Genomic DNA, 24,006 nt, shown 5'->3' with positions numbered 1-24,006 from the left:
CGGAATAGGATCTGCAGGGGAGACTTCAAAACCTGCTTGCAAGGTAAACGTCGGTGTCTTTAAAAAGACCTGATGTGCTGTGGACATGATTACCCATGGTCTTAACTCTCCACTATACTGCCTTTGGCAGATTACACACTGAAAATATATCCACATACATGTCTACATAAATACAATATATCTACAAATAACACACACACACAGCATGTTACTAATTAAGCCAAGGCATTTGAACACTGGACAGTGACACAGCTTCAGGCTTGGATGAGAATACCCCATAGCAGTGACATGAAGGGCAGAAAAGCCTGTGCTCTCAAATGCAGACTTTGACTTGACCAGCCATTGTCTAGAATTTTCTCTGTTACAAAATGCAGTCCCCCACATGCAGTTTTCAGACTTGCACTGTGAGTCCTCTAAAGCTTGCTTTATCATTTAATATTATAAATAATTACATTTCTAGGCGGCAGTTCAAAGCTCACTATAGCACTTGTACAACACCCCAGGCAGGTCAGGTGACCTTTTCTCCAATCCTGCTCTCTCTGGTGCTGAGGACAGACAAAGTGATACGTCTGTCATACGCCATTACCATTAGAACAGAATCTTGTTCTTTTATTACAACTGAACTCCGCCAGATCTCTCAGCAGGAATGCTAAGTGAAATCAATGTCTTGGATTTCCAGGCTGAGCTTGGAGGTCACAGCCACTCTGTCATTTCTCAGTATTATCCTTTCTCTCTCGCGCACACACTCCCTGAGCCTCCAACTGGCACACAGCAGATTGAAAACAGCATGCATCAGAGGACCCATGCTGCACAATTTTACAGTCTTTTGGAGCCCCTCCCTTTGATCCCCCCTTCCATGTTTTTTTTTTCTTTTTGCAAATTGCAAATAAGTTTTGCTATGTCCTCTAGAGTTGGGAGTCAGAGGCAATGGTGCACCCAGGAGGAGGATAGGTGATACAGCTCAGAACACACACTTCACTTTTGACAGCTGTCAGTAAGTGCACTGTCTACCTGCCACCCCGTAAGAAGCATCCTTGTACCATAAGCTTCAATTTATGCCAAGTAGGTATGTACACAAAGGCCTTTCGTTATTGTGTGATGGTAAGACAAGCATAAAAAGTTGCCACAACAACACCTACACACACACACAGAGAGAGAGAGAGAACATTCTCCAAGGTACTAATGCTGATTGTGTAAAAACATAAATATGTTAATCAATGAATATCCATGAATAAATTAGCTCTGTGGAGTCACAACAGCCACCAGGCTATGTGCAGACATCATTTCTAAGCTACAAGAGAGCAAGTGGGTTCTATTTATTTGTTACTACTTGTAATTTGGGGAGCTACATTCAAATGATGCAATGATGCAACTTAGTGCCTTGGCTCTTTTTTTTTTTTTTAAACTCACTGTATTTTTCTGATGGACTAGATCAGCACAGGGATATTTTGGAATTCTCTCTAACAACGAAAGAAGTGCAGAGAGCATGCCAGAGGACACTAGGGACACATTTCCATTAGATTGCGTTGATATTGAAAGAGAAGAATGATATTATTGGTTAAATCTTGATACATGTTGCTATAACTGTGGGCGGGAAGAAGGGCACCCATTGGTTTCTTCAGCTTTGTGTGATAGAGAGTTCACAAAGGCTGACTTCTACAAAGTAACTACACTTTGAAGATAAATCATAGAATATATGTTTACATTATGTAAATCACAATAATTGAAACACAATCTACATTTTCCCTTTTCTGAAATAAAGAGAGGCATGCAAACTATAAGATGTAGAAGAATTTTAACACTGCTAAAACAATTGTTCTTTTTTTGTATGCTGAATTCATAGGGTTTTATGAGTACATAAAACCACTTGGTCCACTAAGCCTTTTCCCAATCGTAACAAAAGGGACCTTCACTGGCTTTGGCATTTGCTATTGTTACCTAGGAAAGGACCATTGTAGCAGTCACCCAGCCAGCCTGCTAATGGATGGACAGATGGATGAATGACCAGAGACTAAGCAAAGGCAAAGACGGAAGTGGCTGTCTGGAATTAAACCTTTTTTCATTATTTGTGTAAGTAAAATGGTTGAGAATATATTAATGTTAAAAATTTCACTTAGAAGTAAGGGGGAAAAACCCACTAACCATGTAAAACAACTTAACATTCTACAATCCTGAAAGGGGTGACCGTATTGCAAAGCACTGGTAAGGCTCATGATGTGAAGGGACATTAACGCATCAAGGAGAGAAACAGACTCACCCCTTGCAGAGGCATCTGTGTAAAAGAAGGGCTCTGTGCTACTTGCCTTTATTTTGCTTAAAATGTATCTGTAAATATAACACTTTAAAACTGTTAGCACCAGGAGCCATCACAAGACCACTTTAGAATTAAACTTGATTAGGTAACTTGTTACAATTGCTTTTGATCTCTGGCTTTACATGTGCCAGACATAATAAACAGAAGCAGGTCTGGCCTTAGACAAGACGCAGGGGGCTCCTGAGGTCCACCAAAGAGCAGAAGCAATTTGAAGGTGGCACATGTTCCTGCCCTGCCATTCCCCACTGTGCCTTTTCTCATCACAGTCCCAGATCCTCTGTCAGGCTACACTTATGCAAAATGTATTCTCCTCTTAACAATATAGAAAGGCCACTGGGAACCCTAAGAAGGAAGGAACTGGGAGTCCTTCCAACTGATACAATGGTCCTTTTCCATAACCCTCGAGCTGGAGTTTTACAATAACTGAACTGATGTTCTGAGCCCCACCCCCGTTCAATGTTTTCTGTCTTACTCATGTGCTTCTTCACATACGTCAGGATCATTCCTCCCCAACTCTCCTAAGACAATTCCACACCTCATCCAGGGAATGGAAGATGAAAGCAAATTTCTACATGATGATGATGATAATGATGATGATAAAAGATGTTTGGTGTCATTTTTCTGATTAACTTCTAATCCAGTTAAATATTTCCATTTACTTTTTGAATAACCCCAGAAAGCATCCTCTCTGGCCAGCCTCGCTCGCCTTGCAGGAAGCTTACTGTGTTCACGTAATGGCACACAACTGAAGTCCGCGCACACGAAGGCTTATACCCAAGACTCTCTGCTCTCCCCTAACGGAGGGGGGGGATCATCTTTAATTCCCCCAGCTTTCCCCATGTTCCCAGGAAATCAGCCCCCAGCTCTGAAGCCAGCACTGTGTTTAAATAGTCTCCCAATACTATTATTATCTTGCTGTCTTTACACGATAATCTCAGTGGATGTGTGACATATCTAAAATTACAGCGCTGCCACTGCCACGCCGCACTGCAACAGTTATCGATAGTTTTAAAGAAACACTCCATATGTCCCCATTCTACTCCAGCTTAGGTTTCTATTTCAGTTGTTTATCCCTTGGCAAACGTTTGCATTTCTTGCTGGAGCCAATCTCTCCTTCCTAATAACATGTAATGTACTTTATCTGTACATGGCTTCATGACATCTATTATTGATCATCCTTTGGATTATAAAGGATGGCTATTTGATTGTTTCACAGACATCTATTTTTAAGGCTATAAACTCACTGGTTCAAAAATGCCTGTTTCTGATTTTCATTACAATTGTCCAATACGTTTGTTGAATGAATAAATCAATTATTAGAAAGGTAAATTTACACATACAGCTATGGCGCCTTCTAAAAGTCTTACCTCCACATACCCCCTAAGTTTAGCCAGCCCGGTGGCTGGAATCTAAGAGACCTTCAATAAATACTGTGAACCATCGAAGCTCAAGTGCAAAGACAGATCAGCTTATTGAAGAGGGTACCTTGCTTTTGGGTGGTGGACTGTTTGTGCTCTTGTCTGTGTGAATGCTGGTAGGAGACACGGCAGCACCAAGGTTGCCTTGGGGTAGGCCTAGGAGCTTCCCTCCTGGAGAAACCTGCATTGCGGCTAGCTGGGCAGCATAGAACTGCTACAGAAGAAAAGACAGAGAGAGGCTGTCAGTCACAACACAAACTCGCCCTTCAGGAGCATCTCAGTGGGATGCGCCATGCTTCCTACACATTCCCCCGTTACAGGTTACACCTGAGACAGTTAATGAGAGAAGCTGTCGCTGTGGTCTACAAGTTTGCTTCTCAGGAGAGCAGCAGCAGGCAACACATAAGAGGACCTTGGAGATGGTGCTGCAGGGGCACCCAACACAAGTGGTCGTCACACTAATTCCTTACCGACACGGACGGCCTGGAAGCAAGCATGCGGTACCTTCTGGCCAAGGCTCTAACCTGTTCTCCATTAAATTCCTTACCGTGTAAAACACCAGTAAAGAATTTAAGCTCCACATACATAGTAAATTTCTCATCTGCACTGGTTCCATTTTGACATACTGAACTTACTGAAACATTTTTTATTCATTCATTCATTCATTCATTCATTCATCCATTTATCTAGTCTAAGAATTAACTGTATGCTAATTGGGAAACCTGTTGGACAAGGAAGGAAGGAAGGAAGGAAGGAAGGAAGGAAGGAAGGAAGGAAGGAAGGAAGGAAGGAAGGAAAGGTCCTCTGGGAGACCAGGTGGTCATTCTACCTACACTGATTGTTAGCTGTGTGCTTGCAAGACAGCCAATCCACTTCATGATATAAGCAGACACATCTCACACACACACACACACACAAACCTCTCTAAAACACACACTGACTCTTATTAAATAACAAAGAAACGTTTCTCCAAGAAACAATTGGCCAATTTAAAGAACATTTCCCTTTTATGCTATCTTAGGACACAGTATCCAACTCAAGAGCACCACTTCACATTCCAACATGGGCATCAATCACAGAGGTTAACACTCCTTCCTCTTCATGGGGTATTCTTTGAGACATTTGACAGTTTGCATTAGAAAGCAATTAACCTTTACAACGTGTGTGTGTGTGTGTGTGTGTGTGTGTGTGTGTGTGTGTGTTTGCGTGTGTGTTTGTGTATGTTGTGTGGTTTTTGGTGTGTTTTTTATGTGTTTGTGTGTGTTTGTGTATTTGTGTGTGTGTTTACCTGTGTGTTTGTGTGTTGTGTATTTGTGTGTTCTGTGTTTGAGTGTTTGTGTGTGTTGTGTGTTTGTGTGTGTTTATGTATTTGTGTGATTGTGTTTGTGTGTGTGTGTTTACCCATGTGTTTGTGTATCGTGTGTTCGTGTATGTTTATGTGTGCTGTGTGTTTGTGTGCGTGTTTGTGTGTTGTGTGTTTGTATGTGTTTGTGTGTCTTGTGTATTTGTGTGTGTTTGTGTGTGTTGTGTGTTGGTGTGTTTGTATGTGCTGTATGTGTTTTTATGTGATTGTGTGTTTGTGTTTGTGTATTTGTCTGTGTGTTTGTGTATGTTATATGTTTGTGTGTTTCTGTTTGTGTGTATGTTTTATGTGTTTTGTGTTTGTGTTTGCTTGTGTGTGTTTGCCTGTGTGTTTGTGTGTGTGTGTTTGTATGTCTGTGTATTTATGCATGTCCTTTGATTTCCTATTTCACACTTGTCTGAGTTGCAGAGTCTTTTCTGTGCTATCCCTTGCTTCTACAGTGATGGTAGGGAGTTGAAGTCCTCAGAGAGAAGGACTATAGGATAGTCTTCTGGGAAGAACAATTTCAAAGCAGAAAATTGTTCCAGAAACACAATCTTTTCTGCTAAGTGGGATCCTACTGTAAGTGGCATGCTGAAAGCCACATGCTGTGGTCACGTGAAGCTACACATTCATTCCTTGTAGTTCCTGATCATATGATCCAAATGTAAACAGGAAGGTTAGGTTGGTGGCGAGGATTACAGTTTATTTACACGTGAAGTGACAGAGGATGCTCTGAGAGAGTAGGGAGCTCCCTACTGAAGGCCATTTCCATCATCAGTACCGACCACCATCTTCACATTTATATGTGTTGGGGTCATAATAACATGTCTAATTTCATTCCTACATCTTAGCTTATACATAAAGAGTAAAAGAATAATTTGCTCTATGGCTGAAGACTTCAGAGTTTATGGTTTTTCGTTTTTGTTTTTAAATCAGAATTAACAAATATCTTCTGGTCATGATGGAAACTTGCACATTATTTCCTGAGATTTGAAAAGTGGATTTTTTTCCTTGCCATCATTTTGAGCTATTGATGAAGTTATTTATAACGTAACTGTGTCCTCAGGATACAATTTGGAAAAATTACACACATATCCAATAGAGTACATGGACCCATGAGAATTTGAAAAATACAAAAATTGTCAGTCTAGCCCCACAACTGCATTATAGTCTGTAATTTTCCATAGCATTTCTTATGTGTTTCTGAGAAGAATCGCACTGGTTGTTATTACTAGAGACATGAGGTAATGATTCAAGTTCCTGGCTTTAGTATATAATAAAAATGACATTTCACCAATTAAAAGAGGTAACTCAGGGCATCTAGACATCTATATACAAATACCAAATTGTTTAAAAAGTACTCCAATGACTTAAAATTTAGCTTTGAGCCATGAGAGATTTAGTATTATATTTTAAAGCTATCTGTCTATCTGTCTGTCTATCATGGTTGATGTTTAGACATTTAAATGACTCTATCAATTATGCCTAAGAGGTGATTCAATGATTACTGATCATTATGGGCATATTTGCAACTTTCAAAGAAAATTACAGGATTTATATTTAAAGTTGAAATGGCAAAACCCTCAACATTGTTCTGTGTTTGAAGGTTAGAGATGTCACATACTCGACATTGTAAAAAAGAAAAAGAAAAAGAAAGAAAAAAAGCACACATCCGTCCCTCACTCCACACAAGCATTCATTCTCACCATTTTTTCAAAGGGAACTGGGGTTTATTGGGGCTCTATTAGCCAAAGACATACTTTCGAATTCAAATTTTAAAAGTTGCCCAAAGTCAGATGGCTTATAGCTAGGATAAAGATTCAAATCTCCACAGCCACAGCTCTGGGTGAGGAGATAATGGCCCTTGAAGGAGTTGAAAATGTTACACAAGCGAGTAGGATCTGCAGGATACTTGAGAGCTGGAGGGAGGGGCACACACATACAGACAAGCAAACGTAGGAACCTCCAGATGCCAGAAAGGCAGGAAATACTCAGCACCCTGATTATAACCAATTTTGTGTTAGTGTTTCCTTAAAATTCACCTCTCGTTGGAATTTGAAGGCGGAGAGGAGAGGTAGGTGAAGTCAGTATTTAACCCTAAACTTCTTAAATGTTCCATGGAGTCGGAGCTCCCCACATTATTGTCAAGGTAAAGCCTCAGCCTGGTCTGCAGGGTTAGAGCTCTGTAGTCCCGCTAAGCCAGCAAGGTGAGAGCAAACCTTCAGCTGCAGCCTCTGAAGTAAGTTTACTCTCCTTCAGTTTGTTTCTGATGTTTAGAAAGGAAAGAAGTAGAGGTCTCCACAGGACTACAATGACCATCAGATCTCTCATTTGCCTGTGAGGAAGGATGCAAGCCTGGGTCGGATCTACACTGTCTAAGTGTGCAGTTTAAATATCCACGGGAAGGTAGGAGCACATCCTCTCTTCTGAAGGGAAACCTGAGGGTGGGCAGTGCAGAGATTGACAGCAGTCAATCACATAAGCCAAGGGAACACCCCGGGGAGCAAACAGCATGGGGGGGGGCTGGGTTCACAGGCTCAGTGTTCCTGTGGATGCCCTTGAAATGCAGGCAAGAGAGTTCATACTAAAACACGCAGGCACCGGAACAGGAGCAACCTATGTGAAGATGAACTAGACCCAGGAGTGTCTGTTGTCAGAGGTCAGCAGGGTCAGGTCATTAGAAGCCAGGAGTGACCGTTGTGATTGTCAGAATGTGACCCTGACACCACTAAGAAGAGAATTAACGAGAGGAAAAGAGTGTCACAGCCTAGTTGGGCACAAAATAGAATTTACTCAAGTCTCCATTTAAAAAGTGTAATATGCAATTTTTATCATATATTTGCATATAATAATAAATCATTGTGAGACCGCCAAATGTATTACACTTTCTTTTCTGGGGTGTGTGTGTGTGTGTGTGTGTGTGTGTGTGTGTGTGTGTGTGTGTAGCATGAATCAGACAGAAGGGCTATCTCATAATCCTGCACTGAGGCAGACAAAACACTGACTAGTCCATCTCTCTGGGAACTTCCTAAATGGCACACTCTCTCCTTCCCCTCCCCTTCATCTCTCTTTACCCCTCTCCTTTCCTCTCCGTCCTTTCCTGCCAACTCCTCCTTGTCTTTTTTCTTCTCTTCTCCCTCCCCTTTCTTCTCTTCCTAAGGTCCTAGTCACTGAACCTAGGGCTATATATGTCCTAGGCAGGCGCTCTACCACTGGGCTACATGTCCAGCCTCAGACACTTCTCAAAGTGTAGAGAGTGCAAGGCCTCTCACACAGCAGCATGAAGAGGGGAACCGCCTCCACCCAGTCAGTCAAATGCGGTTGCCATTTTGTCCTGCTTATTGGAGTGTGTATGTGGAAGGCGGGTGAGTATTCGGTTGACAGGTCACCTATAGGCATTGTATTTTCCTGCTGAGCTCTTGTGGTCTAGTCCTAGATCAGAACTTGGTGAAGCTATGTAGACAGAGATGTTCACCTCTACTCACCACCTTGATCTTTTGGGTAAAATGAGAGCTCCAACCTTTTGGACAATCTATTCCCTCCTTTTCCATGGTTATATACGATACATATGTGCAATCTTTTAATGGGGATATTAACTTTATTTAGACATGTTACACAAATGTTTCAGTGCTCATCATAGAGTAGTCTGATGAAGTAACAACCAATTTATACTCTAAGTTGGATTATCACGTTCATCTGAGAGATAGCAAGCCCTTGTCACTTCTCCCTAATAGCGTATTTTCCCCCAAATTGCTCACAACACAGCTTCTCCCATTGGCTACCAGCCTGGTGTCTAGTTGCCATCTGGAGTATCTGGATTTGAAACACTAGGCACTGGCAAAAGTAACTATCAGGATTTGTTGTTCCAAACCTATTGAGCGCCTGGTAAACGCCCTGCAGGCAGGGCCCATGCCTCTGTCTCCATCTCCACCGCTCCCTGAAAACATCAGATGTAAGCAGAAAATGATGCCATTGCCTTTCAATGGGCGTAGATCTCTTGTGCATTCTTAGTCTCCTTGGTATGGATCTAGACAATCTGGATGGAGGTGAATGAGACAGAGGGAACCCTGAATTGGGTCATTTCCCAAGACCAAGCGTCATAAGATAATGGATGCTCTGAGGCAACTGTCTTCCTCCTTCATGCATTCATGAATCCGTGGGCTTCAGTATGCATTGGGGGCAAATAGGGTGGGGGTGTAGAGAGATAACAAAGGCAGAGCCACATCACCCCTGGGCAGCCACCCTTCCCATGTCTTGCCTTCATTTCCTTTACTCTCTACGTGGCTCCAAGTTGAATATCCTACTGCAAAGGAAACATCTTTTTTGTGAGTACGGGATTCCTTAAATGCCGTATGTAAAGTTCAAGTATGGTGGCTCTCAAAGGTCATTTGCGAACTGCCCAAGATTGTGGTAAGCACCTGAGAGATTTGTTAAGTGACTATTTAAGTATTGTTATGCATCTATTTTACTTTAAACTATGTGTGTATATGTGGGGGGAGGGGTAAGCGCATGTGAATATAGACTCCACAGAACCCAGAAGGGGACATCAGACCCCCCCCAAGATGAATAGAGTTACTGGTAGTGTGGGCTGCTCAACTCTGAAGCTGAGAGTACAACTCGAGTGCTCTGCACTGTGTAGCTGTCTCCCAAGCCTGCTTTCACAGATCCATCCTTTTCCCCGAGTGATGCTTATCCCCAAACACCAATATTTCAAAGAATAATAGAAGTCTGCTAAAAGCGAGTATAAGTGAATTTTTCATATTTTCATATGTATTCTAATGGGAGCAGGGAGGTTATCTGGACTCGCTAAGGGAGCAGGCACGAGGGTAAAGTTGCCATTTTGTATGCTCCTTGGTGTTTAACCAAAATCATCACTCCAGATAAGTAATATTCATTTAAAAATTGAATAAGAACAAGCATGTATGCTTAAATTTTCAAAACTAACAAATGAAATATTTATGATACTGTTTTCCAGGCTTAATATGTGCATAAGAATGAAAAATTTTGAGTTGTTAAACAAACATCAATGCACACATACACATGCACATTCACACACAGACAGAGAGACAGACAGACACACAGACACCTGCATGATCATGTGCAAACACATATATGCACATGCATAAACACACCTGTGCACATGCACACCCATACACATATGGACTCACTCATACATATACACATAGCTTGTATATATTAATATTTTGTGGATTTGCTATATATTTAGAAGACTTTTAAATGATAATATTTTCACCTGTTATTATTTGTGATGCATTGTTTATGAATAAATACATTCCTATCCAGTGTAAATTAAACCTGAAAAGATGCATCAAGTTAAGATGTGCTGTGTAAGGAGAATATTTCACTGTTCTCTCCCTCCTTTCCTTAAGTGAAAGGACATGGAATGGCATTGCGAGCAGAAACAAAAACCAAAAGCAATTTCAAGCCTCCATAAGTGTTATCTTTATGGCTTAATTTCTGGTTCTTAATGTAACTTAAATGTGGAGTTTAAAGAGAAACTAATGTACTGGAGAAAATCTTTCAAAACATGCCAGCAGGTTTCAATGTGAATGAATGTGCTTTCTGCATGATTATTTGTCATGTTTCCTCAGAAAATTATCAGTGCAACTTCAATTTAAGCATGGACTTTCTCTGACACTGGCAACATTAACTTATTTATTAAGTACATTATGTGTAAAATGGCATTCAGCAAACGTCCCAGCAGACAGTCACACACTGAGTGGATAAACACTTCTGATTTATGCATCACGATGGACTGGCTAAGAAACTGTGTTCTACTCTCCTATCCTGACAAACTTAAGAGCACAAGAGATCCCAAATCCCCACACACTGTGGATCCTCTCTCAAACCCCAGCAAATAGAGATGGGGAAATAGGTCAGTCGTGAAGAACACTCACTGCTCTTGTGAGTTTGGTTCCTAGCACCCATATGAGGAGGCTCACTATCATCTGTAACTCCAACTTCAGGGGGCTGGTCTCTCAGGGCATCCCTCAAACATGACACCCCTACACACACACACACACACACACACACACACACACACACACACGTAATTAAAGAGAAGGTACATCTTGAGATGAACCATAGGGGTCCCACGTTGTTGGTGATGGTGTTAGGAACTTGTACTTTGGTGGTAAGAATATTAGCTGCCCCTTCTTAGTGCAGAAACTGTACGAGCTCCCTGACAGGTCAAGCAGCATTTGCAAATGACTTGGGAGTTCTAGTTGTTTATGAAAATACCTGAAAATGGGATTTTTTAAAAAATAAAACACACATTTAAAACTGTATTGTAAACAAAGTAAGTCTCAGTAGTCCAAGGTGGAAATGACCCCAAATTTTTTCAACAGTATGTGGAAAAAAAAACAAAAACAAAAACACACACAAAACAAAACAAAACAAAACAAAAACCCAAAAAACAATGCAGAGATGTGGGAAACGGAATATTACTCAGCAAAGAACAACTGGTATGAACCTTGAGGAGCCCTAGCTTTGCTGAGCCAGTAAGGCAGAGAAGACAGAAGAAGATGGCACTCATATAAAGTGCTTAGCGAGGTCTAGGTTATTAACACAGAGATGGGGCAAAGGTTTCCAGGGGGATGGGGAGGGGTGTGAGCATTCTCTTTAGAGGGTAGCTTCAATTTGGGGATTTGAACGCTCTCCTAGAGGGTCTGAGGTGGCGGTGATACATGGGGTCAGTGTGCATCATACGGACGAAACACAGCAAATGTATTTGTATGTATCTTGACACACACACAAAATCAGGAATGTGGATGGTCTTGTAGTGCCATGTAAGAATATCCTGTGCTAATGATCACTGCCATTAGAGGGCAGAGGTTCTGACAGAAGCAACCTAAGGGAGAATAATTTACAGTGACTTGTGGTGTCAGTGTTTAGGGCAAGCCTGCTTGCTAACATGTGTGGACAGAGCAACAGAACAGGGGGGGAAACTGAGGCAGAGAGGCTTCTACATACAACATGAACAGGAAGCAGGGGAGGAGGGACGGTACTGGGAGAGGCCTGGGCAAGAGGCATCTCCCCACCCCCTGGAGGTGTGTCCACACACTATGTACCTCCCCCTACCCTTCACCACTTCTCAGTAATGCTGTCATCTTTCCACCTGTCGAGGAGGTGGATTTATTAATCCCCCAGACATCTCTCCAGCCAGATTTAGATCCCACGTACAGTTCCACATGGGCCCTTCCCCTCTTGTCCTCTGATCCTTTCTGTAGAGGACGGGAGGGTCAGGGCAGATGGCCTCACACCTTACTGACTGACTGGGACTGTCTTGAGAGGGCCTGGATCTGACGGCGCTGCGGCCTCATTAGCCCACTCCTCCCGGCAAGGACAGAGAAGTCCGAGTGTGGCCATCACACACACAACTGCTGACAGCGCTTCACCTCACGCCCCAGGGTGTGCTAATAAACACTGGACATTGTTCTATGCGCAGCAGAATACTGCTTGCTCTTCTTGCCAGCTGTGAGGTCAGTTCTGCAGTTACCACTTCTGGGACCAAGTTAGAAGGAAGCAAAGACCGAGAGACTTGGCACCTTTCACTTAGCACAACGCTTCTGGCGCCTCTGCGTGTTTGGTGAGCCTCGCTAGGGCTGAGTCATTGATTCCCTTCCTTGACAAATCACAACCTACCACATTTGTTTATCCATTTAGCCATTTGATGGACGCTTGGATTTTTATTTCCTATTTTGGGGCTGTTATGATTAATCCTGCCATGAACATTCCAGGACCAGTCTTTGTGTGTTTTTATTACTCTGGGCTACCCCCGTTTCTAAGATTGGATCTGCTTAGTCATAGGGGCATGAGTCAAATAAGCTTAGGCTTACTTTAAAAGTGCCATTTCTTCACAGTGGCTGAATGCTTTGGCATTCCCAGTAGAGTGTCTGAGGACTGCAGTCACTCTGTATCTTCCTCTGTACTTAGTATTCTTTAAAATATTTAAGGATATTGTTGTATGTCTTTAAGAATACTTATTTCATGCATGCATGTGTGGTACATGTGTGCGGTGCACTCAAGGCCAGAACTGGAGTTACTAGTACTGGGAGTCGCCATGTGGGTGCTAGGAGCTGACCTAGGGTCATCTGAAGGGACAGCAAGTGCTCTTAATAGCCATCTCTTCAGCTCCTTGGCTAGGATAATTATTCTAGTAAGGTAGACTGAGTGGGGTTGCTGCTTGGAAGTGTGTCCTTGATTTTCCTGTGTGTCTTTCTGGTCACTTAATGGTCACTCCCCTGTATTCTACAGAAAATTGTGCACTGAGATCTTTCCATTTTTAGGAAATGTGATCGTTATTTTGTTGAGTTAAAAGGGTGCTTTATATATTTGTTTTAACCAGGAAAATTTGTGAGGTAAATGGTATGAGTCTAGTTTCATAGGAAGGTATAGCTATTATTGAAAAATCATAGTGTGATAATAAAAGAATAATCAGGCTTTCCTTTGAGTCCTTATCATATGATGTAATAGGCACAGGAGACACCAGAGCCTCTATGGGCACTGCTCTGAACAGTCCCTGATGGACCCCAGATCTTTCAAACTGTGGCACGATTCCTAAATTAAATGATGGACAGGGAAGAAATGCATTAACCTGAAATGGCAAATAAACTCAAGGCTTTTTAGGAGATTTTTCCCCATGAAGGAGGGATGTAGTCATTGTGGGAATGGCGGTGTCAGCTGGGGATGTCAGGGCACAGATTTAACATCAAGCCATGCAAGGGGCTGATGAGGAGAGAGCAGCAGACAGGAGCCGGGAGTGTGAGGAGGACAAGCCACAGGATGAAAGGGATGCTAAGAAGTCCAGAGTCAGGCCTTCCTTCCGGACAAAACAGGTGAGCCCCTGTGCAGCATGTCTGATGGGAGAAGCTTGCCTCTCGTGATTCAGGAAAGAAAACAACGGGTCATCATGACTCACTTCTTCTAAGGACTTTCACTCCTGGATGGTGTGTCTTGGAAAAGCTGAGATACAGGAGGGATGGTATTTGGCTATAGAGTGGCTTTATAATAAGAAGCTCTTAGGAATCTGGATGTTGTGGCACTGAAGAGACTGGCAAATAGACCGAATGGTGAAGCCATACCCCTAACACAAGAAAACAATGACACTCTGCATTCATGAGTATTATGTACACAAATCGGCCTCATTAAATGTCAGCAGTACATGTCCAACTTTTATTATTCTATTCAGTTTTATGAGCTGACAGAGTTGGACGGCGTATGGGGTCACCCACAGAGGGTGGACCTGTGTGTGGGTGTGCAAATGGCATCGTTCGAGGACCTCAAGATGCCTCTGAACTCCTCAAGCCATCGGACGGTCCTGTCCTGAGAAAGGCTGCCTCTCTGCTTCTGTCCCGCTGCAGGCAAGGAAGCTTCCTCACAAGCACTTCCGATGTACTGCCCCTTTAAAGGCTGCTCGCTCCGTTTTATTACACACCAATAAATCTCAAAACAGCTAGGAGAAAACTTGTTTTGACTTTTATAATTGAAGCAGTTCCTTAAGGAACTAGATAAACTTTTCTAAGAGTCACACTAGGAAATGCCACCTGATCTGCTCCCTGCCCCTCCCTCCCCGCTGATGCTCTGGCTCCAGGAGCCACCTTCACGTTCTGCACATAAGCCATTACAATATGTTCCAACATCTGCCTCCCCGTATGATGCATGACCTCTCCAGCTGACCCTTTTTATGCCGCTCCAGAATTTCTGTTCATTACTGATTGAGGACAAGAGCCCCTCTTCCACCCCTCAGGTCACAGACCAGTAAATACATCTCCATTTGGCAAGAGAGGAACGCTGCTGGCCAGGGGCTCTTCAGATCTCTATACATCATGGACACGGCACTTCATCTTTAATTAGTTTAATTTTGTGGGTGATGCTGCTGAAATTCCTCTCAAAGTAACAGAAAAAAAAGGAAGGCAGGCAGGCAGGAAGGAGGGAAGGGGGGAAGGAGGGAAGGAGGGAAGGGGGGAAGGAGGGAAGGAGGGAAGGAGGGAAGGATAGAGGGAGGCAGGCTTACTCACTGAGGAAAAACAATCTGTGGTTCTCCAATACTCATGATTTGCTGTGGGAAAGGTGAGGGTCACCAGACAGACTTGTAGAAGCAAATGCTTCTGCTTGGCCATGGCCATGGCAATCGCCCATTTTATGCCAGCAGACAGTGGGGGTGGGGGTGTGGGCAGCAGACAGCAAACGATCAGACATCACATTCCAAGTGAGTGAAAGGAGAATATCAGGGCCTCTTTATAGTAAACCAAACTGTATGCTATTTATATTACTTTATATTACTTATATTACCCCATCTAATATAAGAATATTCTCTTCTGGAGCGTGGTCTAGCTGCATGCTGGAGCACACAAGCGGGATGGGAAGTCTGAGAACAATGGCTCAGACTTCTAAGAACTGTTGCTACTTCTGGATTCCATTAAGTCCATAAGGATTCCATAGGTCTGCTATGGAATAGGCTCCCAGCACTTCAACACCTCCACAAATGTTAGACAACTTGACATACCAGAATTCAAGTTATCCTGACATTTGATTTCCATTACGTGACATAATGAACTCATCCAATTGGGAGCAAAGCTCCTCTGAGAAAACTCTAATATGGTACATATTGTTGTCTGTTTCCTCAATTTTAAGCTGTAATTATGAGTATATATGTGTTCCTCTGTGTGAAAATGTGCCGGTGGATTCATGGATTAATTAATTCATGGATTCCGGTGCCCATGGAGGCCAGAGGATTTCGATTCCCTGGAGCAGGAGTTACACATGGCTGTGAGCTGCTCACATGGGAGATGGAAACCAAAGCTGGGACTTCTGCAAGAACAGTGGGTGCTCTTAACTGCTAAGTTCTCTCTCTCTAGCCCTGTTTCCTTGTCTTTATCTTTCATGTTTTTACTCATTTAAATGACTCCCAATAACACCCCCAACCCCAGATCCTTAGCTCCACAAATCTGACAAAGAACAAAATGTCTTCAGTGGCGTGACCACAGACATGAAGAGTGACATTGCCAATGTGAGGAGAAGTGTGTGGCCTGACAGCATTTGAGGGTGTGCACCTGCACATGATGGGCATGTTGTTGGGGACCAAGGTGGAATCCCCTACCTAAGGACCAGCGGGACATGGTCAGGGAGACCATCACACACAAAAATTGTCAAGCTGCACATGGAGTCAATACCACCCCATTATCAAAAGACTCTCCCAGTAGCCAAGGGACTCTCCCAAACTATGGATGATAAAGAATGGCTTGGGAGATTTAGAAGATGCTTCAGGGTGGAGCAACTTTCCTTTCCCTGGAAAAGATAGACCTTCACCTACATCTCTTCAGTAGTTTATGCTTTCTTCCACTTCTGGCATGAACAGACACACACACACACACACACACACACACACACACACACACACACCATGTTTAAATTTAATATAACTTTCCTCCTAGAGATTGTCTTCTACTTCTTCTTGCCCTTCTGCCTTCCTATAAACTTTTAAGTAAGACGATTATTATTAATTATAATTAATTAATTAATTAAGACAATTATTAATATTGGTGCTGGCTCTTTGCATGTGCACTCCGAGCCACTCTACACTTCACGCTAAACGTGGACAGAGAAGGATGAATTGGGTGGAAGCTATCCAAACAGCTCGAGTTCACCCTGCAGAGTGGCTAAACACCATCCTTTGAAACTTCTCAACAGATTTAGAAAGTAGGTGTTATTCTTATCTCTCTGAGGAAGACAGTGAGGCCTGAACATGAAAGAGTGCTGCCCAGGGCCTGGTAAGTGGGAGACAATGTGGAGGTTAAATCTGTTTTATTTGTTACAAGCTTCTGACTGGTTCACTGTGCCTTTGGAGCCGCAGCTGCAGTCACCCAGATACTGTAGTGGGCTCTATGTGCTTTGAGACAAGATGTTAGAGCAGGAAAGGCCAACTGAGATGGGTTCAGAAGAGGCGAGGCTATTCTCATGACACCCTCAGTATTGAGGACATGGGACGGGACAGACAGGAAACTTTCGTGCCTGAAAGCGGCTTTCCCAGAATCCTTCAGCTGCCATTTTCCTCCTGGCTTCTGCCAGGAAAAAATGCCTCAGTTTGTTTTTCTTCTTCACTTTTTAATTTAAAAATGAATGTTTCAAATATTCTCTAATGAAATGTAATAGATGTAAGGGAAACTATAAAAGTATATTATTGTCTTTTCTTAATCGCTGAAATGATTTAGAAAGTAACAATCTCTCCGATTCTTTAGTTCCCAGACTTCTTAAGTGGAGCAAGATAATCATTAATAAGAGGATCAGGAGAAATATGTGATGCTGGAAATGTGTGAATACCTCACGGTAGAAGAGCAAGAGCATCGGAGGATATACAAAAGGGAGTGATGTTGTGGGTTAGCAGACTGGGGATGTCCTCGAGGCTCTGCTGTGGATAGAGAGCAGCAGAATGAGTGGATAGAATTGCAAGCATGGGGGGGGGGGGACACACTGCAGTAGCAAAGGCCTGTCCAGCTCACAGTGTGTGTGGGAGCCTGAGCTGGGGGATGGGAGCGCATGCACAGGAGAGTCTACAGCCACAGTAGGTTGAGGAAGGGGAGGATGTGAATACACTCTTGTCCTACAAGACCATCTTGGAGGAGAATTGATAGGCAGGTTTTGCCTCACCTCCAATCCACTCCTAGCTGGTCTGACATGTAACCGGTCCTTATTACATATGGTTTAAAATTGACCCCATACCAGTTGTTTGATAAATCCATGAGTTATTATTTTCAGTGCCGTCTCATTTTTAGTTAAAGACCTGGTCTCCATGTCTAACTCTCAATAATAATTTAATCATACGGATCAAGGGTCCTTGTTTCCACCCATGCTCGCAAACGCTAACTTTCCTATAACTTTTTGGAAAATGTTGTAGCAAAAATACGAGCCATCTGCATAATTCAGAACATGAGTAACTTAAGCTAATTAGGACAAACGTGATTACAACAGAAGCCTGTGTCCTTTGTATTCTGATTTTCATTATCTTTTCAGATCCTGACACTTTGTCTTTCAACAGCACATGGCATGGTTCTCATCATAGCACACTCACCCAGAGAGATAGTCAACTAGTGCAATCTCGACCCTCCTGCTTACGATGGCTGCCTTCTAGCAGACAGGTATTGGGTGCCCACTGTGTGTCAAGCACCGTCCTTGACACTTGGAACACATCAGAGAGCAGCAGCCGGTGCCACCATCAGAAGATGTTTAATTTTAAGCTTCAGGAAGGCTTGCCAGAGTTTAACCTAACATTATTTGTATTGAGTACCATCTAACATTTCTCTATCTGAAAACTTTTATTACTGATGACCGCAGTGATTGCAATTCATATGTATCTGTAAGTCATTGCATTTGTCAATAATGCATGCTGCTTTTGAAACCACAACTTGTTTTTAAGACTATAAAATTGAGGGACTGTGGCTGCAGCTCAGGGGTAGAGCATGCCACACACACATGCACAAAAGTGTATAATTGGGAGATGCAGGTGGCAACACAGAACAGGAAACTTGAAAACACCATGTGCTAAGTGATGTAAGAAGGCACAAAAGAACAAAATGATGGTCTGATTCACTTACAGAGAGAACTTAGAGGACAGTGGAGAAGAGGCTGCAGGATGAACATATCTGCCTGTCTGTTTCTCTGTGTCCATCTGTCTGTCCATCCATCTACTCATATATTATCTATCTATCTATCTGTCTGTCTCTCTATAACCTATTATCTATCAATCTATCTATCTATCTATCTATTATCTAGATATATTGATCTACTCTACTGAAAAAAAAAATTAAATGGAGATGAGAGGAAGGTACCTGGTTCTAAATCACCCAAGTCTCAAATGCCTTTTCCAGTTATGGACTCGCTCTGAAATATGGGCTTAGAAGAAGTCCATCCACTATGTGAACTCTTCCCTAGATTTGCAAGAAGCAAGGCAGTTGCCAGTTTGCAGAGGGGAGCTCTGTCCTCATGTTCCCCTCCCAGTCCGAAGCTGGCTTCATGTTCATATTCTGATGACTGTTTATGAGCTCCGTCTTGCTACAACTGTCACTCCTTGCATTAAGGAAAGATAGATGAGACACACCAACCCCAACCTAAATGACCTTTGGATGTGACAAGAGTTTTAGGTCAGCCTTGCTAAATGGAGGCCTTGGTGTATGGAGACATGCCTTGGGGTGGAATTTACAGTGAATTTATTATCTCCCAATGCCCTTTGGACTGCTTCCCACCATCAAACACCATGGCAGCACTCGGAACAGGAAGAAATACATTAACTGGAATCCGATCGTTTTAAAAGGTTACAGCTGCCTAAATATAATTTAATTTCATACTTACCCTTTGAGGGTTTGGTGTATATTTTCATTTTATGACTGCAAATGATAAAGCTTTTAAGATTCCAGGCAATAAAAAGAGGGGAAAAAAAGGATTTTAAGGGTTAGAAGTCTATTCAGTTCATATTCAATGAGTGAAGTGACAAATTAGCTTTTTTTTTTTTAATCCAATATTTCTCCTTTTGATTGGAAGCCTCTCCTCTGACCCTATTCATGGACCCTTGGCTGCCACCAGCCCCAAGTGCCAGCCCCAGATCTCAGCCAATGTGGAAGTTAAAAGAGACCAAGCATGATAACAGACACAACCAGATTTGCAAATGTGTTTCTCTAGTAGTAGCATTTTCTCTGGAATAAATGAGCACATTTTCCCACAGAGGTGTCCTTGTCTCTCAGCCTTCCATGAGCCCTGTACTTTCTGGCCAGCAGGTAACATTTCTACAAACATTAGTAAAGACTCACAAAGGCTGCCTGAATACATGCAAGGGTTCCTTCACTGGTTAGTCAATGAGACCATTGCTAGGATTTTATCGACAGACAATAAGAAATACAATGTTGCTAATAAGAAATACAATGTTGCTGGTGTCGTAGAAGGAGAATCAGAAACAGTTTAGACTTGGCCACTATGTAGATTGTCTAGCCATCAATAGAAGATGTGGGTCTACCTGAACTATTCTTCACCTTCACTGCTCCACCCCCGCAGTACTTTGCTGGGCAATGGATCGCCCTTTAAATACCAGCCTAAGAGAGTAGGGGGCAACAATTTCTGATTGACTCATAGTCATGAGAAAGGCCACAAAATGAAACTTTTAACATGCAGAGGTCATTAAATGTAGCAAAGCTGAATGTGTGTGCAAGCGTGAGAACACAGAAGCCATCCTCCCCGCCTTTCACTGAGCCATTGACAAACAGGCCTGCAGAACTCCAGGACTACTTCCTGTGATGTCCCAAACCTACAATAGCAGAGTTAGGAACACACACTCAAGGCATGGAAGGGTTATCATCATAATTAAATATATTGGATTATCGCAAACAGTGACACTAATATACTTTCAATAGTGACATTTAATAAAAAAAATTGACATTTACTGCATTGACTTTTTTGGTAATTTTAAAGCTGTATCATAATCTTGTCAGTGAATAGTCTTAGTATATCCTAGTCTCATAAGAAATTCAGAAAAGTGAGCCAACCTACCAGTCTAGTAGCCACTACCACTCAAGTATCCTGGAAAAATTAGAATCAGAAGTTATCCATTTTTGAGAACCAATGATTTGCCTATATAGAGAAAAAAATGACTATAAAAACTATTTGGTGATTTCTAGACATTTCAATTAAACACAGCTTCAAAGCAGATACACCAGTAGCAACCCAGTCAGGGAAATGCTGAGCAAAACCAGGGTATGGGTCTGCTTCCCACTCAGGATGCACACTTACCCAAAAACGAATACATAGAAGTAATGACAAGCTCAAACAAACAAACCACAACAACCAATAATACTGTCCCTAGAGTGTAAGAAGTTTTCTCTGAGTACATTGCTAACAGAAAAAAATATTTCAAAGAAATACAGCGAATTATGAAACCAAAAGGCATGGTAACCCACAAAATCTACCAGGGAATGGCCAGACTAGCCAACAGAAGTATTATGTGGAATGAAATACTACGCAGCCTTTAAAAGTATAAAAATGTTAATCCATGGCCCAGTGTGAGTGAATGCAGGAGACATCGGACATAATGATAGGTAGGACAAGAAAAGCTAGTTATTCCATGATTTTGCCAACACAAGGTACCTAAAATAGCTTAATTCATGGAGATAAAACTCCTGAAATAGTCATACAGGTCAGTCAAGTCACACTCAAAAACTTTAAGACAAAAAAATTGAAAGCAGAAATTAAAGGGGTCGCAGGAGCTAGGCAGCAAGACTGTCTTACGCTGCTTTAATCTGCCCTCCCTCCACCATCACCAAGTGGGATGACATTTCAAGCATGCAGAGGCTTTCTCTTCTGCAGGGGAAGCCAGCTTGTCCAGACAGCTCAGTACTGGGAAAGCAGAGCACTCACAGAGGGAAACAGAAATGGACGGCCTCTCTTTCTAATAGGAATGAAGATGCAGGCTCTCATCACAGGCAATGAAGGTAAACATTTTATACGAAGAAAAATTTACCTTCAAAACCTACTTATAAGACCAGACTCTCCGGTTGAGAGATAGAAGCAGCCAGGACAAGAGTTCAAGGCCACCTTTTATTATTATTGTTATTAATAATAATAATAATTATTATTATTATTATTAATTTTGAGAGCTTCCAGTGAAGCTGTCAGTTATGAACCTGAATGAGCACTGTGTCTCTCAGGAGCTCATTTAGCTTCCTCCTACAGAACAGAAATTCTGTGATCCAAGAAAATGGCTTGCTAGCCCAAAGAAGCTGCCAGGCCCATTTTAGATCATTTGCAAGTATAAGACCCGGGGATCGTGACTCTATGGGTCACTAATAGGGCTGAAGTTCAGACAGCGAAGTACATTAAAATACATCTCAGTTTACCCTCACAACACCCTACCCACATGGGACCATGACTCCCCAACATCATGGGTAAAGAAGCTGAGATGAGGAAACATTTCAATCTACCCCAGGGGTAGGATCCAGGGCTCGGGGATGAGAGCATTGACTTTTCTGGCAGAGTTACCTGAGTTAGGTTCCTGTCACCCACACGGGCAGATTTGTAACTGTCTGTATGGGATACAGGGGTCTGTATCTGTACAGTTCCAGGCTGTACAGGGCATCTCCAGGGGATCTGATGCTCTTTCAGTCCCTGTAGGAATCTGGACTCATATGCACAAACCAATACACAGACATTGAAAAAAAACCAACCAACCAACCAACCAACCACCCAACCACCCAACCACCCAACCAACCAACCACACATCTTTCTGAAGTCTGCAGGTGCACACAAATGCGGTTGTTTTTGACTCCAGAGCTTAGTTTCTTTCCCTTACACCACAGATTATCCTAGAACGGTGCCTACTGTGATTGTACGCTTTGTCTTAGCATTTGTTAATGGCTGAATGGATTTGGAGAAACATGTTCCTATTCTAAAGGGGAAAAGAAAACAACCCAAGTGCAGTGCGACCGTGGGACTCTCTTGTTCACCACAGTTGATGACAGTGCAAAAGCCAAGTCTGTGGAAAGCAGGTAGTGGACAGGTTCACACTGTACCAAAGGCCACCCGCTGTCTACAGTAACGTGAAATCGTAGAAACTGAACACTGCTCCTGAAGAACAGTAGACATATGAGCAATGAAATGAAAATGTTGATAAAAGTAAAGACGAAGGAGCTTGTGGTTTGACTGAGAATGGCCCCCAGAGACTCCCATATTTAGATGCTTATTCTCCAGCTGATGGAACTATTTGGGGGAGGATTGGGAGGTGTGGCCTTGCTGAAAGAGGTGTGTTGGTGGGAGTGGTCTATTTGTTGATCAAGATGTGAGCTCTTACCTGTTCCCATCACTATGCCTTTCCTCCACCATCATGGACTCTCTCAGAAACCATAAACCCAAATTAAATACTTTCTAAGTTGCCTTGGTCATGGTGGCCTATCACAGCAACAGAAAAGTAACCAAGAGAGGGGTTCTTTGATTTCTGTAGTTTATCTTTTATATGTTATTCAAACATTTTTCCCTCCACTCCTGCGTACACGTGTTTGTGTACTTGCATGTTTGTGTATGTGTGTGTGCGTGTGCATATGTGTGTGTGTGCGTGTGTGTGTGTGTACACCTGCAGAGGACATAGATGGAACAGAGTGTCCTCCTCTACTACTCTCTACACGGTGCTCATGAGACATGGTTTCTCAGTAATCCTAGAGCTTGGATGGCAGCTTGAAAGTTCCCACAGCCCCTGAGCCCCTGCTCAGCCACTGCCCAGCACTGGGTTTACAAGTATGTGCTTGGACACACCTGTTTTCTGGGACATGATCTCACAAGAAGCACTTTTCCCACTGTGTCATTTCCCTAGCCCATCTGTATTATTTCTGATAACTAAAAATTAATTAAAAAAAAAAAAAAGAACTGAAAATCAAGTGCAAACAAATCACATCAAAGACGCTAAGACACATGTCTCAAGCCTTAGAAACCACGTAGTAGAGAACAGTGCCCATAGCTTAAAACGTGGAAACTAAGATTCTAGAATTCTCTAAGCATTTACATAACACCATAAATGAAGCCATTTCATGAAGGAAAATACCAAGAAAAATCGCCCCAGATGACCTGGCTGTACGTGAAGTGGGAAGGAAACATCTGTGAGCTTCAAATGAGGTCTTAGGTCCTGTCCCCGAATAGCTCATTACCAATAGCCAATGTTCCTCTAACACAGTGAAAAGTCAAAATCCTTCTGGTTCCTAGTATTCAAATACAAGACATCGAAATTTTGCATTCTTAAGTCATGAGGAAGTTGTTCTAATGGAAGAAACAGAAGGTAAGGAACAGGAACGGAGATGTCACCCTGTCTTGCAGGGATGCCTCCTGTCTAACTAGTGTAGACTTGGGGTGGAAAGTTGTTTGTAACTTTGTTTCAAAAGCAA

General features: G+C 42.5%; 1 protein-coding gene across 13 annotated transcripts in view; it reads right to left on the bottom strand.

Annotated features, from left to right (window-relative positions):
* The window catches only part of Sox5 (SRY-box transcription factor 5), a 944,504-nt gene that overhangs the window by 66,313 nt on the left and 854,185 nt on the right, over nt 1–24,006 (bottom strand). For 11 of the 13 annotated variants that reach the window (XM_085839787.1, XM_085839784.1, XM_085839788.1 and 8 more), the window contains one exon: nt 3,800–3,946. The exons of the other annotated variants lie outside the window; for them this stretch is intronic. In XM_085839787.1, the coding sequence (XP_085695913.1) occupies nt 3,800–3,946 (147 nt within the window). The remainder of the gene's footprint in view (nt 1–3,799; nt 3,947–24,006) is intronic. 13 annotated transcript variants of the gene reach the window in all.

This window comes from Mus caroli, unplaced genomic scaffold, assembly GCF_978045245.1.
Source record: "Mus caroli unplaced genomic scaffold, Mus_caroli_1 scaffold_7, whole genome shotgun sequence".
NCBI classification, from domain to species: Eukaryota; Metazoa; Chordata; class Mammalia; order Rodentia; family Muridae; genus Mus; species Mus caroli.
The sequence above is the reverse complement of the archived record's forward strand: the minus strand, read 5'-3'. Positions and strand labels throughout refer to the sequence as shown.